This window comes from Salvelinus alpinus, chromosome 18 (assembly GCF_045679555.1).
Source record: "Salvelinus alpinus chromosome 18, SLU_Salpinus.1, whole genome shotgun sequence".
NCBI classification, from domain to species: Eukaryota; Metazoa; Chordata; class Actinopteri; order Salmoniformes; family Salmonidae; genus Salvelinus; species Salvelinus alpinus.
In genome coordinates, this window is record NC_092103.1 from 11,923,711 (window position 1) to 11,942,806 (window position 19,096).

General features: G+C 44.5%; 1 protein-coding gene across 1 annotated transcript; it reads left to right on the forward strand.

Annotated features, from left to right (window-relative positions):
* The first annotated feature begins 9,860 nt into the window (after nt 1–9,860).
* LOC139543772 (dematin-like) lies at nt 9,861–18,830 on the forward strand. The gene is made up of 16 exons (XM_071350169.1): nt 9,861–10,025; nt 13,244–13,289; nt 13,494–13,571; nt 13,744–13,815; nt 13,927–14,007; nt 14,105–14,149; nt 14,359–14,455; nt 14,524–14,568; nt 14,669–14,803; nt 14,964–15,067; nt 15,345–15,465; nt 15,677–15,717; nt 15,801–15,846; nt 16,368–16,435; nt 16,569–16,649; nt 18,032–18,830. The coding sequence occupies exons 2-16, from the start codon at nt 13,281–13,283 to the stop codon at nt 18,143–18,145; spliced, it is 1,137 nt and encodes a 378-aa protein (XP_071206270.1). The 5' UTR covers nt 9,861–10,025; nt 13,244–13,280; the 3' UTR covers nt 18,146–18,830.
* Nucleotides 18,831–19,096: the final 266 nt, after the last annotated feature.

Consider the following 19,096-nt stretch of genomic DNA (forward strand, 5'->3'; position numbering starts at 1 on the left):
TCTAGTCAGCAAGCTAGCTAGTATCTACCTTGATCCAAAAGGAAATGTAACATTTTCATGAACTGTTCCATATTTTATTTATCAATTATTCGTTGACTTATTTATGCATTTGGTCTTGTCTTGTACAGAATACTTTTCTAGTAGTGATCTGCATCTGGGTCTTCTCCTGAGCCTTGACAATGGGGCTGTGTATTATCATGCTGAAACATGAGATGATGGTGGCAAATGAATAACACGACAATGGGCCTCAGGATCTTGGCACGGTATCTCTGTGCATTCAAATTGCCATTGATAAAATGCAATTGTGTTCATTATCCGTAGCTTATGCCTTCTCATGCCATAACCCCACTGCCAACATGGGGAAGTTGAAATCAGCAAACCGCTCGCCCACACTACGGCTGCCATTTGCCCGGTACAGTTGAAACTGGGATTCATCCATGAAGAGCACACTTCTCCAGCGTAACAGTGGCCATCAATGGTGAGCATTTTCCCACTGAAGGCAGTTACGACGCTGAACTGCAGTTAGGTCCAGACCCTGGTGAGGACGACGAGCACGCAGATTAGCTTCCCTGAGATGGATTCTGACAGTTTTTGCAGAAATGATTTGATTGTGCAAAGCCACAGTTTCATCCACTATCCAGGTGGCTGGTCTCAGACAATCCCGAAGGTCAAGAAGCCGGATGTGGAGTTCCTGGGTTGGCGTGGTTTCACGTGGTCTGCAGTTGTGAGGCAGTTTGGACTCCCTGAAAAATTCTCTAAAATGACATTGGAGGTGGCTTATGGTAGAGAAATGAACATTACATTCTCTTGCAACAGCTCTAGTGGACATTCCTGCAGTCAGCATGCCAATTGCATGCTCCCTCAAAACTTGAGACATCTATGGCATTGTGTTGTGTGACAAAACTGCACATTTTAGAGTGGCCTTTTATTGTCCCCAGCACAAGGTGCACCTGTGTAATGATCATGCTGTTTAATCAGCTTCATATGCCACACCTGTCAGGTGGATGGATTATCTTGGCATAGGAGAAATGCTGACTAAAAGGGATGTAAACAAATTTGTGCACAAAATTTGAGAGAAATAAGATTTTTGTGCGTATGTAAAAATTCTGGGATCTTTTAACACTTTACATGTTGCGTTTATGTTTTTGTTCAGTATATATTTTTGCTCCGTACAGTTGACTGCTGTGGCTAGCCAAAAATGACTCGTTTTGAAAGTTGGACCCTCTGTAAGTCTTTAGCTGACACTCTATGATTCTTCTTAACCTCATTGAGCATTCTGCGCTGTGCTCTTGCAGTCATCTTTGCAGGACGGCCACTCCTAGGGAGAGTAGCACAGTGATGAACTTTCTCCATTTAGAGACAATTTGTCTTACCGTGAATTGATGAACATAAAGGCTTTTAGAGATACTTTTGTAACCCTTTCCAGCTTTTTGCAAGTCAACAATTCTTAATCTTGGATCTTCTGAGATCTCTTTTGTTTGAGGCATGGTTCACATCAGGCAATGCTTCTTGTGAATAGCAAACTCAAATTTTGTAAATGTTTTTTATAGGGCAGGGCAGCTCTAACCAACATCGCCAATCTCGTCTCAATGATTGTACTCCAGGTTAGCTGACTCCTGACTCCAATTAGCTTTTGGAGAAGTAATTAGCCTAGGGGTTCACATACTTTTCCCAACCTACACTGTGAATGTTTAAACGATGTATTCAATATAGACAAGAAAAATACAATAATTTGTGTGTTATTAGTTTAAGCAGACTGTGTTTGTCTGTTGTTGTGACTTAGATGAAGATCAGATCTAATTTTATGACCAATTTATGCAGAAATACAGATAATTCCAAAGGATTCACATAGTTTTTCTTGCCACTGTAAGCATACAGACCCTTTACTTAGTACTTTCTTCTTGGGTATGACTCTACAAGCTTGGCACACCTCTATTTGGGGAGTTTCTCCCATTCTTCTCTGCAGATCCTCTCAAGTTCTGTCAGGTTGTATGGGGAGCGTCGCTGCACAGCTATTTTCAGGTCTCTCCAGAGATGTTCGGTCGGGATCAAGTCCAGACTCTGGCTGGGTCACTCAAGGACATTCAGGGCCTTGTCCCGAAGCCACTCCTGTGTTGTCTTGGCTGTGTGCTTCGGGTCATTGTCCTGTTGGAAGGTGAACCTTCCCCCAAGTCTGATGTCCTGTGCGCTCTGGAGCAGGTTTTCATCAAGGATCTCTCTGTACTTTGCTCCGTTCATCTTTCCCTCGATCCTGACTAGTCTCACAGTCCCTGCTGCTGAAAAACATCCCCACTACATGATGCTGCCAACAACATGCTTCACCGTAGGGACGGTACCAGGTTTCCTCCAGACATGACGCTTGGCATTCAGGCCAAAGAGTTCAATCTTGGTTTCATCAGACCAGAGAATCTTGTTTCTCATGGTCTGAGAGTCCTTTAGGTGCCTTTTGGCAAACTCCAAGCGGACTGTCATGTGCCTTTTACTGAGGAGTGGCTTCTGTCTGGCCATTCTACCATAAAGGCCTGATTGGTGGAGTGCTGCAGAGATGGTTGTCCTTCTGGAAGGTTCTCCCATCTCCACAGAGGAACTCTGGAGCTCCTTCAGAGTGACCATTGGGTTCTTGGTCACCTCCCTGACCAAGGCCCTTCTCCGATTGCTCAGTTTGGCCAGGTGGCCAGCTCTAGGAAGAGTCTTGGTGGTTCCAAACTTCATCCATTTAAGAATGATGGAGGCCAGTGTGTTCTTGGGGACCTTCAATGCTGCAGACATTTTTTGGTACCCTTCCCCAGATCTGTGCCTCGACACAATCCTGTCTCAGAGCTCTACAGAAAATTCCTTTGACCTCATGGAGTGGTTTTTGCTCTGACATGCACGGGACCTTATGGGACCATGGGACCTTATATAGACAGGTGTGTGCCTTTCCAAATCTTGTCCAATCAATTGAATTTGCAACAAGTGGATTCCAATCAAGTTGTAGAAACATCTCAAGGATGACCAATGGAAACAGGATGCACCTGAGCTCAATTTCGAGTCTCATAGCAAACGGTCTGAGTTCTTATGTAAATAAGGTATTTAAGTTTTTTTTATTTTTTATATATTTGCAAAAAATGATAAAAAACAGTTTTTTCTTTGTCATTATGGGGTTGTGTGTGTAGATTGCTGAGTTTAATTTTAAAAACATCTATTTTAGAATAAGGCTGTAACGTAACAAAACGTGGAAAAAGTCAAGGGGTCTGAAAACTTTCTGAAGGCACTGTGTCGTGGAAATTGTTACACAGGGACACTCGAAGTCAATCTTAAATGAATCATTGTTTATTGTCAGCGTGCTGGAGAGGTTCCAACCAACTCAATGCACCATAGTACACATGTCAATCAGGATCTCTCCCTGTAGACCCAGCAGTTGTCTTATATACAGCTATATATAGACAAGTCATATTTGCATGATTTAGCGTAATTCATTATTCATTACCATTTTGTTTCATTCATGTGACCGACCAATACTGTTTCATAACATGTGAGAGACCAACACCTCACGAGGCTTCTTTCTCTGTAAACTGAGACCTTGAAACTGAGATATCTTTCGTTCGTTCGTTCTCAATACAAGGTCTGGGCGTACTGCCAAATTGCAGCTACTGATAAGTGAGGATTTGTACAGTCAGCCACTTGCATGAACACAGAAATTGGTTATTAGAACAGCACATGAATAGAAGACAGAAATTAGTTATAAGAAAAGCACATTTCCCTTATAACTGTACGGTGGCTAGAGTTGAGGATACAGTTGAAGCCGGAAGTTGACATACATCTTAGCCAAATACATTCAAACAAAAAATTTCACAATTCCTGACATTTAATCCTAGTAAAATTCCGTCTTAGGTCAGTTAGGATCACCACTTTATTTTAAGAATGTGAAATGTCAGAATAATAGGAGAGAGAATGATTTATTTCAGCTTTTATTTCTTTCATCACATTCCCAGTGGGTTAGAAGTTTACATACACTCAATTAGTATTTGGTAGCATTGCCTTTAAATTGTTTAACTTGGGTCAAACGTTTCGGGTAGCCTTCCACAAGCTTCCCACAATAAGTTGGGTGAATTTTGGACCATTCCTCCTGACAGAGCTAGTGTAACTGAATGAGGTTTGTAGGCCTCCTTGCTCACACACGCTTTTTCAGTTCTGCCCACAAATTTTATATGGGATTGAGGTCAGGGCTTTGTGATGGCCACTCCAATACCTTGACTTTGTTGTCCATAAGCCATTTTGCCACAACTTTGGAAGTATGCTTGGGGTCATTGTCCATTTGAAAGACCCATTTGCGACCAAGCTTTAACTTCCTGACTGATGTCTTGAGATGTTGCTTCAAGATATCCACATAACATTCCTTCTCATCATGCCATCTATTTTGTGAAGTGCACCAGTCCCTCCTGCAGCAAAGCACCCCCACAACATGATGTTGCCACCCCCATGCTTCATGATTGGGATGGTGTTCTTGGGTTTGCAAGCTTCCCCCTTTTTCCTCCAAACATAACGATGGTCATTATGGCCAAACAGTTCTATTTTTGTTTCATCAGACCAGAGGAGATTTCTCCAAAAAGTACGATCTTTGTCCCCATGTGCAGTTGCAAACCGTAGTCTGGCTTTTTTATGGCAGTGCAGCGTGGTACGTGTCCATATTTATTTAATGAACACTGAAATAACAAAAATAACAAAGAGAACGACTGAAACAGTTCTGGCTGGTGCAAACACACAACAGAAAACATCTACCCACAAAACACAGGTGGGATGAGGCTACCTAAGTATGGTTCTCAATCAGAGACAACGATAGACAGCTGCCTCTGATTGAGAACCACACTCGGCCAAACACATAGAAATATAAAACATAGAACAAAAACATAGAATGCCCAACCCAACTCACGCACTGACCAAACCAAAATAGAGACATAACAAAGGAACTAAGGTCAGGGCGTAACAGTACCCCCCCCCCCCCCCCAAAGGTGCGGACTTCGGCCGCAAAACCTGAACCTATAGGGGAGGGTCTGGGTGGGCATTTCACTGCGGTGGCGGTTCTGGTGCGGGACGTAGTCCCCTTCTCCACCTCTGGCTTGGCCCACTTAGGTGGCGCCTCTAGAGCGAGGACCCTCGCCACCAAGGATGGCGACTCTGGCAGCTCCGGACAGGAGGGCGACTCTGGCAGCTCCGGACAGGAGGGCGACTCTGGCAGCTCCGGACAGGAGGGCGACTCTGGCAGCTCCGGACAGGAGGGAGACTCTGGCAGCTCCGGACAGGAGGGAGACTCTGGCAGCTCCGGACAGGAGGGAGGATCTGGCAGCTCCGTACAGGAGGGAGACTCTGGCAGCTCCGGACAGGATGGCGTCACTGGAGTGGAGAGACACACAGGAGGCTTCGTGCCATGGATCATCACTGGAGGCTTCTTGCCATGGATCATCACTGGAGGCTTCGTGCCATGGATCACCACTGGAGGCTTCTTGCCCTGGATCACCACTTGAGTGGAGAGACACACAGGAGGCCTGGCTCTGGGAGAAGGCACAGGACTCACCAGGCTGGGGAGACATATAGGGGGGTTAATTCTCGGCGCAGGCACAGGACTCACCAGGCTGGGGAGACATGCAGGAGGCCTTGTCCTTGGCCGAGGCACCGGATACACTGGGCCGTGGAGGCGCACTGGCGGTCTCGAGCGCAGATCTTGCCCCACCCGTTCTGGCTGGATGCCAGCTTCCACCCGGCAAATGCGGGACGCTGGCACCAAGCACACCGGCCTGTGGATGCTCCGCCGAGACACAGTGCGCATCACCCCATAGCACGGGGCCTGACCAGTCACATGCTCGCCCCGGTAAGAACGGGGAGTGGGCTCAGGTCTCCAACCTGACTCCGCCACACGCCCCGTGTGCCCCCCCCAAAATATTTTTTTTGGGGCTGCCTCTCGGGCTTCCTTGCCAGCCATGTTCCTTCGTACCCCTGGTTCCCTTCTCCTGCTGCCTCCGCTCTCCTGGCTGCCTCCACCTGTTCCCATGGGAGGCGATCCCTTCCAGCCAGGATCTCCTCCCATGTGTAGGATCCCTTCCCGTCCAGAATGTCCTCCCATGTCCATCCCTCCTTTTTTCCACGCTGCTTGGTCCGTTGGTGGTGGGTAGTTCTGTAACGAATGTCCTGGGAAGAAGGAGTGGACCAAGGTGCAGCGTGGTACGTGTCCATATTTATTTAATGAACACTGAAGTAACAAAAATAACAAAGAGAACGGAGGAAACAGTTCTGGCTGGTGCAGACACACAACAGAAAACATCTACCCACAAACCACAGGTGGGATGAGGCTACCTAAGTATGGTTCTCAATCAGAGACAACGATAGACAGCTGCCTCTGATTGAGAACCACACTCGGCCAAACACATAGAAATATAAAACATAGAACAAAAACATAGAATGCCCACCCCAACTCACGCCCTGACCAAACCAAAATAGAGACATAACAAAGGAACAAAGGTCAGGGCGTGACACATATAGGATGATTGTATGTGCATATTGTGTGTGCGTGAGCAAATGATGGAGTGAGTGTTTGTATGTGTGTTGGAGTATCAGTGTCCGTAGTGTGTAGGGCTCTGTGAGTGTGCATGAAGCCGGGGCAAAAATAAGAATAAAATACAAAGGTCAACTCAGATAGTCTGTGTAGCCATTTTGTTAGCTCTTTAGTTACCTATTTAGCAGTATTATGACATGGGGATAGAAGCTGTTCAGGACCCTGTTGGTGTCAGACTTGATGCACTGGTACCGCTTGCCGTGAGGAAGCAGAGAAAACAGTCTATGGCTTGGGTTGTTAGAGTCTTTAACGATTTTTCGGGCCTTCTTTCAGAACGGCTGATATAGAGATCCTGTATGGCAGGGAGCTCGGCCCCAGTGATGTACTGGGCGGTCCGCACCACCCTCTGTAGCACCAATACGATCGAGGGTGGTGCTATTGTCATACCAAGCAGTGATGCAGCCAGTCAAGATGCTCTCAATGGTACAGCTGTAGACCTTTTTGACGATTTGGGGGCCCATGCCAAACCTTTTCAACCTCCTGAGGGGGAAGAGGCCCCTTTTCCTATAGTCCACGATCAGCTCCTTGGTCTTACTGACATTGAGGGAGAGGTTGTTGATCAGGTCTATCACCGCCGTGTTGTCAGCAAACTTGATGATGGTGTTGGAATCGTGCATGGCCACACAGTCGTGGGTGAACAAGGAGTACAGGAGGGGTCTAAGCACACACCCCTGTGGGGCCCCCGTGTTGAGGGTCAGTGTGGCGGAGATGATGTTGCCTATCCTCACCACCTGGGGTCGGCCCGTCAGGAAGTCCAGGATCCAGTTGCAGAGGGAGGTGTTCAGTCCAGGGGTCCTAAGCTTGGTGACGAGGTTGGAGGAGACAATGGTGTTGAACGCTGAGCTGTAGTCAATGAACAGCATTTTCACATAAGTATTCCTCTTTTCTAAGTGGTTGAGGGCAGTGTGCAGTGCAATTGAGATTGCGTTGTCTAGGGATCTGTTAGGGTGGTATGCAAATTTGAATGGGTCTAGGGTGTCTGGGATAATGGAGTTGATGTGTGCCATAACCAGCCTCTCAAGTACTTCATGATTACAAATGTGAGTGCTACAGGGTAGTAGTCATTGTGGCATGAAGTATTAGATTTCTTGGGAACCCCGAATTTTATGTTTTACATTTTAGTAATTTAGTAGACTTTCTTATCCAGAGTGACTTACAGTAGTGAGTGCATACATTTTTAATACTTTTTCGTACTGGAAAATTCATAGACAGAGCTATGGATGCAGTAACAATATGTTTTTTTCCGCCATGTACACCGCTAAATATTTAACATGATCTTTCACTGGAATATTCTCAATAGATTGGTCATTTGAATTATGCAGGGACAATACTTCACATTTACTGTATTTAAGTTTGAAAATGTATGCACTCACTACTGTAAGTCACTTTGGATAAAAACGTCTGCTAAATTACTAAAATGTAAATGTACGTTAAGTTCCAGACCAGAAGCTGAAGAGAATGATTTGATAGTGTTAAGTACAATAGATGACAGCTTTACACACTCTTGGCATTCTTCAACCAGCTTCATGAGGAATGATAGTCCTACTAATCGCAAACCAGATGGGATGGGTCATGCTACAGAATGCGGTGGTAGCCGTGCTGGTTAAGTGTGCCTTGAATTATAAATAAATCACTGATAGTGTGACCAGAAAAGCAGCCCACATCATCACACCCCCTCCTCCATGCTTCACGGTGGGAACCATACATGCAGAGATCATCCGTTCACCTACTCTGCGTCTCACAAAGACATGGCGATTGGAACCAAAAATCTCAAATTTGGACTCATCAGACCAAAGGACAGATTTCCACAGGTCTAATGTCCATTGCTCGTGTTTATTTGCCCATGCAAGTCTCTTCTTCTTATTGGTGTCCTATAGTAGTGGCTTCATGGTTCTCACCCTCTTCCACAGACTTCCACAGTAATTATGACAACTTCCAGAGGACGTCCTCCAACCTATCAGAGCTCATGCAGCATGAACTGACATGTTGTCCACCCAATCAAAATATCAGAGAATGAACACTGAACGCATAATCTACAGCTAGCTAGCACTGCAGTGCATAAAATGTGGTGAGTATTGACTCAGAGAGAGAAAGACAATAGTTGAACAGTTTTGAACAAATTCATTTATTCCGAAATAAAATGAAGCGAGAGAGAGATAGAGAGAAAGATAGCTAGCTATATTTGGTTGTATTTTTTAAAACTTTGACTTTGACTTAGCTAAATAATGCACCTAGCTAGTTTAGCCTACTCAAACACCCTGCTCAAACAGAGAGGGATGCTATGTTAGCTAGCTGGCTATGGCTATGGCTATCCAACACTGAAATTCTTCCAAGTCAAGGTAAGCTTTTGGTTCTATTAATTTATTGCCACCGGGTCCCATCGGTGTAACTGCTAAACTGCTATCTGGCTGTAGACTGTAATGCGTAATTGTAGCTAATGGGTTTACTAACACTTTAGTTCTAGTAGCTATGTTGACTATGACTTGACAATGATGTAGGCTGTGTAGCGGTTATAACGGTCATGATATGAAGGCTTGGCTTGGAAAGGTTTTTTCGGCTGGTCACAGACAAGCGAAGGGAAAAGGTGAGAGGAGGAGATCGCGTAGATAGTTGCGAGAAGCAATTATATATACAACGAGCAACGTGATGACACTGTTTTTATGTGGCTGCTATGAAAGTGAACTGTGTTTGTGTGTGATAAGGGGTGTATTCATTCTGCCGATTCTGTTGAAAAATAATGCTTCAGCGGAAGCAAACGAAACGAAACAGAGATAAAAATACCTGAATTTGTACAATAGAAATGTACATTTGCAACTGTTGAACTAATGATTACTGTCTAGATCAGCTAGATGCAGGCAAGAGTGTGCAAGGCGGTATTGAATGTGTCACTGTCTGTCACCTTGAGTACTCAAAATTCTCTATGTTCTAAACTTACATTCATAGGCTAGGTTGTAGAAACCTCAGGATGGGTACAGGGGAAATTTGAGTATCATGTAGTAGACTAAACCTGTTGATGTTACATTGAGCTGGGTTAATGGGATATGAATGACAGTCATCCAATATGATGTAATAGGCCATGCTCATAAAAAAAACAGAATCATCCTCCCTCATCTGAAATGGAACCAACCGCCACTGGTTGGGAGGGGATGATGGAAGACTAGAGAATAGAAGAAGAGAGGAGAGGAGGAAGCTACTGAATTGAGATGCAGCCCAGGGGCAGTCTCTTTGCAGCCCAAGCCCCGTTTTAAAACACGCACTCACGCACGCGTACATCCTCCCTTCCTCCACTGTCATCCGTGTCTAGGAGCGCCGTTAAACCGAAAGCCTCTCGCCCATGGCACGCGACTGATGGGATTCTGGCATGCTTGATCTGTTCCCATCATTATAGTTGGTGTTATTTTGTTGATGACGGCGGATCGATCGGTTTGATTGGCAGGTAAAATCGGATTATTTGATTTCATTTTATTATTAGGCACGTTTATAAAAACATTGCATTTGAAAATCAACTAGGGCTATTGGCCTGAGGGCGTCCGGGAAGGATAAATAATGACCTATATCCTATTATCATAGGGGCTGATAAGCACATTTCATGTAAATAATTCAAGCATATTGTTTTGCTACGGGCAGCTCTTTGTCTCATTCCCCCTCGTGCGCATTTATCGACGGAAAGCCGTATGACGTGATTATTATAGTCTTATTGGATAGATAGCCTATAATATGATAGGCTTACATGATGTATTACTAATAGGCTGCTATAACCTAAATGAGCCTATGTTCATCTGGTCCGTGGAACATGTTTATCTATTTTGAGGCTATATTGTTATACATCTTTATCATAGCAAATATGACTCCTTGAAAGCGACTCCAAATTGTATCTTTAATCAGACAAGGGCACCAGCCAGCCCACTCGGTGATGATGCATGCTGCGCATGTTTACGCGGCCCCTCTATTGCGAGCTCTACGCGTTCAAACCAGGCCAGCCATCTGACTGTGCCTAATTAGACCTTGTGTGGGTTTGTGCGTGTGTGTGAGAGAGTTTACTGTTAATTTCTGATCGTTTATTTCACTTTTGTTTATTATCTATTTCACTTGCTTTGGCAATGTAAATATATTGTTCCCATGCCAATAAAGCCCATGGAATTGAGACAGAGAGAGAAAGAAAGAGAGAGAGGAGAAAGTGTGTGTGTGTTTTTTGGGGCAGTGGCCATGCAGGATGTGGTTGTAAAGGAAATTCCTCTGTGAGCAGGGTTGGGAACTTCAGTCTGTCCTCGAGGGCACTGTCCACAAACAAACAACCCGTAACCCCCAACCCGTAAGCACGTATGTAGATCTGAACAGATTGGATAGGTATAAGCAATGTTGCAAAAACAATCTAACTGGCCTATAAGAGGGCAAGGCGGAGCTATTAGCTGTTCTATTGCCCTATAGACTAGACCCCATCTATATTTGACTGTAGCGTCTGCGGCCTGCCTGCAGACGCTACTATAGATCTCCTAAGCCGGATCCACTCTCAGAGCAACAGATCCCAGGCCAGATCCCAATAGATCAATATTAATCTGCTCACACAGTTGGCAGATAGCTCAGAGCTGCCCCACACTGCTGTCTACACACTGTACCAATGTGTGTGTGTGTGTGTGTGTTTGTGTGAGAAAGGAGGGACTGGGAGAGAAAGAGGGGAAGACAGAAAGGGAGAGGGAGATAGAAAGCCAGAGGGAGAGAGAAAGCAAAAGAGAGGAGGCCTCTCCAAAGTGATGATCCCCAGTGTGGGGAGTGTAACCGTGGTGATGGCTGGCTGGGCGTCGGCCTGACTGGCAGGACTGATAAACAGTTCAGTTAGAGAGAGCGGGAGGAGGCAGGAGAGGGGGAGGGGGAAGGATGGAGGTGGGTGGGTGCCTGAATCTTTAAGGATTGGTTTAAAAAATCTGACAAACAAGTGCACTTCAGAGAAAAGGTGGGGCAAACCAGAAAGGGAGAGGGGAGAGGGAGAGAAATGGAGGAAGGGGAGTAAAGAGATGGATGGGAAAGGAGGGTAAGAGGAAGAATAGATCCTTCAGCAGAGGATTTCAAAATCCGTAAATTAGAGATATCTATTTTGTTGCATTAGATGATTCAATCCACCGCATCCGCCGATGTCGCCCTTCCGTATCTGCGGTGAAAGGTGGCAGAGCTGCAGCGGTGTTTGTCAGACCATGAGACATCCCGAAAATTGGTCTTCTCACGAAAACGTCTGTAGCGGCCGAACGGTTTGGCCTACAAAATATTATGACCCGTCTATGGAGTCTCTCACGAATATGTACATGTTGGTTGTTTTGCTCTAGGACAAACACAAGCCTCACAAGTTTCGTCTGAAGATACCCTGGTACAAGTAGAAAAATGAATGGAAGTATATATGGAAGTAGTTTATTTCCTAAAATATAGGGTTAAAAAGGTGTAAAAAAATATGTTGTTTCCTTTCTTTTTTCTCTCAGATATAGGACAGACACTTCACAACAAACTTCCTTTACATTTTTTTCTAGACTATCTGTTGTTCCATGTAGTGAATCTGTTATTCAATAGGTTTCTATGGGTTAATAGCAGTAATTCAATGTTTCATCAAATATTTTTTGTATATATATTTTTTATACCTTAAGGGGTCTTAAAATAAAAAATCAAATAGCTAAATGATCCTTGGTATGACCATCTTAAAATAATTCCATATGTTAACTTAGCATGCCAAGGGAGTCATCATGCACAAACAAAAATTGACAGAGAAAATATTAAAAAAAAAAAAAAAAAAAAAAAAATCTTCTCTATGTGTTTCATAATTTTACTTCAATTCGCAGGAGGCTGAATGTATCTCACCGTAGAAATCATCTGAGCGAGCGAAACATCGCTGTCTCTGTATGTGTAGGCCATCTATCTGAGTATGACATTGTTGCTGCCGGTAGCATTGAATGCAAGGGAAGTCAGCGAGCATTTGGCCTCCCTTAATAAAAAAAGTATAAAATAACAGCCAATCAGCGTTGAGCTAAAGTGAATGAGCTCAACTGTGAATGGTCATGGCGCACCAAAAAAAAGTGTCAAGGGAAGCCATTTTGGATTTGGCGTCACACCAATCACATTACATCAAGAGCAATACGTCATTGACAGAAACAACTTGAATTGTTGCATCTCGTTGTGCTTTGTGGATAAAAGTTGTTCTCCTGTTTTGTGATGAAACAAAGGTGTGGTTGAATTTATTCCACGGTGTCTTCTTATTGTCTCGGCCTTAGGCCTATATATCACGGTCGATAGGCATATGAACTAACAGGTTATAGAGCAAACAACGCAATTATCACAACACATAGGTTGTAATATAGCTTTTTGTTTTCTGGCTAGACTTCCCCAGTGATTTTACCCACGCACCGCCACTGAAGAGAATCTTTGTTTTCATCACATACAGCCAGAGGGTGCGTGTGTCACACACTATGTCGAGTGACTATTGAGGGCAGTGGTTTTGGGCTGTGTGTGTGTGAGACAGTGTGAGTGGGATGTTGTTGTGAGGAGCTTGTGGATGCAGTTCACAGTGGCAACAATATCCTCCATCAGAAAGAAGGGCTTTATGAATCTTGGTCCTTATCTACATCACTGAGTTGTTCCGCTCCTCCTAACCTCCCTCTATTTTCTCTCTCAAAGCCATCTGGTTTAAACCACAGGAGGGATTTTCACCATCATGCAGAAGGTAACACACACACACACACACACACACACACACACACACACACACACACACACACACACACACACACACACACACACACACACACACACACACACACACACACACACACACACACACACACACACACACACACACACACACACACGTCTTCCTCTGTGTAGGTGGAGGGAGGGGTTAGGTATGATTTATAATGTCTGTGTCTAGGTGGAGGGACGGTCAGCCCCGGGCAGCATATCCTCCTCCTTGCGGGGTCCAAGTGCTCCTGGCTCACCCAGCATCATGGTAAGAGAGAGAGAGAGAGGAACACACACACACACACACACACACACACACACACACACACACACACACACACACACACACACACACACACACACACACACACACACACACACACACACACACACACACTGCACACACTGCACCAACACACACTTTCTTGCTATTCCTCCAGGCCCGTGTGAATGATGAAGTGGTGGAGTACAGGGATCTTGCTGCTCTTCCCAGAGATAAAAGTATTCTACAGGTAGGGTCTGTGTGTGTGTGCATGGTTTTTTTGGGGGGTATGTGTGTGTGGTTTATTGGTGCATGTGTACGTGCGTGTTTGTGATTCAACGCTGTCTGTGCTATTCTGTAGGTGGAGAGACCAGATTTGATGACCTACCAACCCCACCTCACCTTCTCACCGCTAGACGCGCCACGTACGCCCCGTAGAGAGGTACACACACACTTCGTGTTAGAGTAAGTAACTCATAAAGGCTGTATAAAAAGGGAGGAGAGTTTGATGTGACTGTGTTCTCCTCTTCCTTCTCCAGAGATCCCTCTCTCCTTCCTCCATCTCTCCTCCTCCCTCTCCTGAGGTAAGACACTTCTGTGACCCTCTCTCCTTCTCCTTCTCTCCCCTTCTTCTCTCCCCCCTTTCTTCCTCCCTTTATTTCTCTGTGTTGGGTGGGTCTTTCTTCTCATCCAGTTACCCAGCAGTAGTAACGCTCTCTCTCTTTCCATATCTCTCTCTCTCCCTCTTCTCTCTCTCTCTCTCTTCTCTCTCTCTCTCTCTTCTCTCTCTCAGCTGAAGGAGTATAGAGAGGGGGGAGGGTCTCCAGGAGGCTCCACATTGCAGCTCCGAAAGACAGCCACCCCTGTACAGCAACATTTCCACACGCCAGGTACACACTTGCACACACACACACTTGCACACGCACATCTACTTTTCTAATTCTGTGTTTTATTTTAGATAATGGTGACAACATCTACAAGAAGATGCCAAATTTTAAACAGGGTACAGTATATTTGTTTGTGTTTGTGTGTGTCTGATAATTCTAAGAGAGTGTGTGTGTGTGTGTCTTTGTGTGTCTAATTCTTTCTCTGCCTGTCTGTAGAGGTCAGCAAGCAGCACGTGATGGCCAGCATCATCCAGTCGTCTATGTTCCCAGCAGCTCAGAAACCAGACCCCAACCTGCCCTCAAAGATAGAGACAGAGTACTGGCCCTGTCCTCCTTCACTGGCTACTATGGGTAACACGCGCACACACGCACGCGCACACACGCACGCTCACACACACGCACGCGCACACACGCACGCGCACACACACACGCACGCACGCGCACACACGCACACGCGCGCGTGTGATTGGAGAGGTACTGGTAGTGTGTGGTCTAATCTCTCCTCTCACAGAGATCGAGTGGAGGAGGAAGAAGGAGGAAGAGGAAGAGGGGAAGGATGAATTTGAAGACCTGACTGATGACGCCAAGACACTGCAGGAGCAGGAGCTCCACAAGGTAACCCATCCCACGGAGACCGTCTTCGTCATGTATTGTTATATAAGTGCTTTCATAACGCCTTTTCAGCAATGTGTAATGCATTATAATGCAAAACATATTATCATAGGAAGTGTAACCGTCTTCACTAGTCAATATGTATTGATTGATGGTGTGTGTGTGTGTGTGTGTGTGTGTGTGTGTGTGTGTGTGTGTGTGTGTGTGTGTGTGTGTGTGTGTGTGTGTGTGTGTGTGTGTGTGTGTGTGTGTGTGTGTGTGTGTGATGTGGGTGTGCCAGATCAAGTCTAACCTGGGCAGGCTGATCCTGAAGGAGGAGAAGGAGGAGCAGGAGAAGGCTCTACTTGGCATTGGACGCAGGAAGACTCAGTCACTGCCAGACAGAACGCACATGCACACCAGTAAGTTACAGTCGTGTGTGTGTGTGTGTGTGTGTGTGTGTGTGTGTGTGTGTGTGTGTGTGTGTGTGTGTGTGTGTGTGTGTGTGTGTGTGTGTGTGTGTGTGTGTGTGTGTGTGTGTGTGTGTGTGTGTGTGTGTGTGTGTGTGTGTGTGTGTGTGTGTGTGTGTGCACGTAAGAACCTGATTCTGATTGGTTGCTCTGATTACTACAGGTTCCTCCTTGAAGTCCTCCTCCCGCTCAGGTCTGACCAGGGTGAGTGTGTGTGTGCGTTGCAGTAGGTGTACGTGTGTGTGTTTGTTTGTGCGTGATGACTTACGCGTGTTACCTCTATGCAGATGCAGTCAGCAGAGTTCGCTATAGAAGGGGATCAGGGCAGAGCAGGTAGGCTATTAGCATGTGTTACAAAAGCACTTGTAGTAGTGAAGTAGGGCCCACACAAGCAAGTTCGCCAATATATATATATATTTAAGTCTATATTTATGTATGAATATAACTATTTCACTCTCTCCTTTTTCTTGTCCCTCCCTGTCGTGTTGTGCAACTGAAGAGGTAAGAGGTTAGGTCGAGATTCATTTCGATATGTGCTAGATCTGCGTAATAGCATGCTTGACCTTTAAAGGCAGTTTCTAATTGAACCGATATCTGCATTGTCTACAAGCACGATCCGATTGAATCCCGGACGTGTTTTCAAAGCGACTCTTCCCTCTGCTCAAGTCATATCTATCTACCTATAGTGCATTTTGGATTTCACTAACTGTGTGTGTGTGTGTGTGTGTGTGTGTGTGTGTGTGTGTGTGTGTGTGTGTGTGTGTGTGTGTGTGTGTGTGTGTGTGTGTGTGTGTGTGTGTGTGTGTGTGTGTGTGTGTGTGTGTGTGTGTGTGTGTGTGTGTGTGTGTGTGTCTAGAATGGAGAGGCACCGCGGGAAAGGATGGACAGAGGAAACTCACTGCCAAGTATGCTGGAACAGACGGTGAGCACTTACACGCACGCACACAGACAAAACCCCACTAAAATCGCAGTGACATTTCTTTAAGATACTAAATTCTTTCTTGCATGTAAAAAAAAGAAAAAAAGACCCAGCCAGCACTGTGTTTTCTCCCCAGATCCACCCATATGAAATGCTCATAGTCACCCATAGAGGGCGCTGCAAGCTACCGCCGGGCGTGGACCGTACCAGACTGGAGGTTTGTGTGTGCATGTACAGTTGAAGTCGGAAGTTTACATACACTTAGGTTGGAGTCATTAAGACTCGTTTTTCAACCCCTCCACAAATTCCTTGTTAACAAACTATAGTTTTGGCAAGTCGGTTAGGACATCTACTTTGTTCATGACACAAGTAATTTTTCCAACAATTGTTTACAGACAGATTATTTAACTTACAATTCACTGTATCACAATTCCAGTGGGTCAGAAGTTTACATACACTAAGTTGACTGTGCCTTGAAACAGCTTGGAAAATTCCAGAAAATGATGTCATGGCTTTAGAAGCTTCTGATAGGCTAATTGACATCATTTGAGTCAATTGGAGGTGTACCTGTGGATGTATTTCAAGCCCTACCTTCAAAATCAGTGCCTCTTTGCTTGACATCATGGGAAAAAAAAAAAATCAGCCAAGACCTCAGAAACAAAATTGTAGACCTCTACAAGTCTGGTTCATCCTTGGGGCAATTTCCAAATGCCTGAAGGTATGACGTTCATCTGTACAAACAATAGTACGCAAGTATAAACACCATGTGACCACGCAGCTGTCATACCACTCAGGAAGTAGACACGTTCTGTCTCCTAGAGATGAACGTACTTTGGTGCGAAAAGTGCAAATCAATCCCAGAACAACAGCAAAGAACCTTGTGAAGATGCTGGAGGAAACAGGTACAAAAGTATCTATATCCACAGTAAAACGAGTCCTATATCGACATAACCTGAAAGGCCGCTCAGCAAGGAAGAAGCCACTGCTCCAAAACTGCCATAAAAAAAGCCAGACTACAGTTTGCAACTGCACATGGAGAAATGTCCTCTGTTCTGATGAAACAAAAATAGAACTGTTTGGCCATAATGACCATTGTTATGTTTGGAGGAAAAAGGGGGAGGCAAATGGACAATGACCCCAAGCATACTTCCAAAGTTGTGGCAAAATGGCTTAAGGACAACAAAGTCAAGGTATTGGAGTGGCCATCACAAAGCCCTGACCTCAATCCTATAAAAAATTGGTGGGCAGAACTGAAAAAGCGTGTGCGAACAAGGAGGCCTACAAACCTGACTCAGTTACACCAGCTCTGTCAGGAGAAATGGTCCAAAATTCACCCAACTGAAATAAATCATTCTCTCTACTATTATTCTGACATTTCACATTCTTAAAATAAAGTGGTTATCCTAACTGACCTAAGACAGGGAATTTTTACTAGGATTAAATGTCAGGAATTGTCAAAAACTGAGTTTAAATGTATTTGGCTAAGGTGTATGTTAACTTCCGACTTCAACTGTACATATGATGTCATATGTGTGTTACTACTGAAATGTGTTAGTTTGTGTGTGTGTGTTACTAAGTGTTTGTGTGTTCTCTCCTCAGAGACACCTTTCTCCTGAGGACTTTGAGCGTCTGTTTGGAATGCCCATTGCTGAGTTCGACCGCCTGTCGCTATGGAAACGAAATAATCTGAAGAAAAACGTTCAACTTTTCTAGCAGGAAGTGACCTTATCCGTCAGACAGGAAACAGGAACCGCTGCACTGCCTAACGAAGAATAACACACAACACCAAACTATCACTCCCTAACTATCCATATCACATACTAACTTATCCTATATCATATCGTACACATATTCTTCTATCTGTATGTTCCTTCGTATCCTTTAGTCGCCACTAGCTTTACTATAGAGCATCAGTACAGAGACAAGCCTGACCCTGACCAACCCTATCATATGCAATGAGAATCTCCTAGTATCTACTGCCTCCCCATCCCCATACACAGACGCAACCGCCTACACACACAAGACATATTACGGCGTTTAATACACTCAGAAACTGGAAATATTATTTTCATGATAAATCCATGTACATTAGCAGAGATCTTGTAAATGTGGTTTATGATTGACCGATTGGGATCGTTGTCTTCTGTAACGTATTAGTTCTTAATTCATGTTAACGTGTTACCCAAGATTGAGGTTGACCAAGAGAGATTATTTATTTGAATATGATTATATCTCTTAGTCTCGCAAAACAGTAGAGCAATCTTTTATCCCTGTGGAACATCAGGAATGACTAACATTCCAATCCCACATCGAACCCAGGACCAGATCCATAACCCCACCTCCCAACCCTACAGTGTATATGCTGAATTTAGAAAATGAATAAAATGAATAAAATAAAGTTGTTTATTTTTTTGTAGAATGCTAAATGTATATATATAAAAAACACTTGTTTTCAACAAATTCTACAAGTTAACAAAATTGTTCCTTTTCAGTTTTTATTGAATGGAGTGATACATCTACAGAAATCAGAGGCCTCGCAGTACAAGTACTTGACAAAAAAACATATATTTTTTTTATTCAGCTATTAAGAAAAACCTTGATTAAACAATCTCTGTACATTCTGTGAGATATGTTGAGGAGCTGGAACAGAAGTCAGAAACAAAA

Bases quoted from the DNA above. Each gene is read 5' to 3' on its own strand.
- LOC139543772 (XM_071350169.1), top strand. The intron at 14,456-14,523 runs GTACACACTTGC...GTTTTATTTTAG, and splicing joins GCAACATTTCCACACGCCAG to ATAATGGTGACAACATCTAC. The intron at 16,650-18,031 runs GTTTGTGTGTGC...TTCTCTCCTCAG, and splicing joins TGGACCGTACCAGACTGGAG to AGACACCTTTCTCCTGAGGA.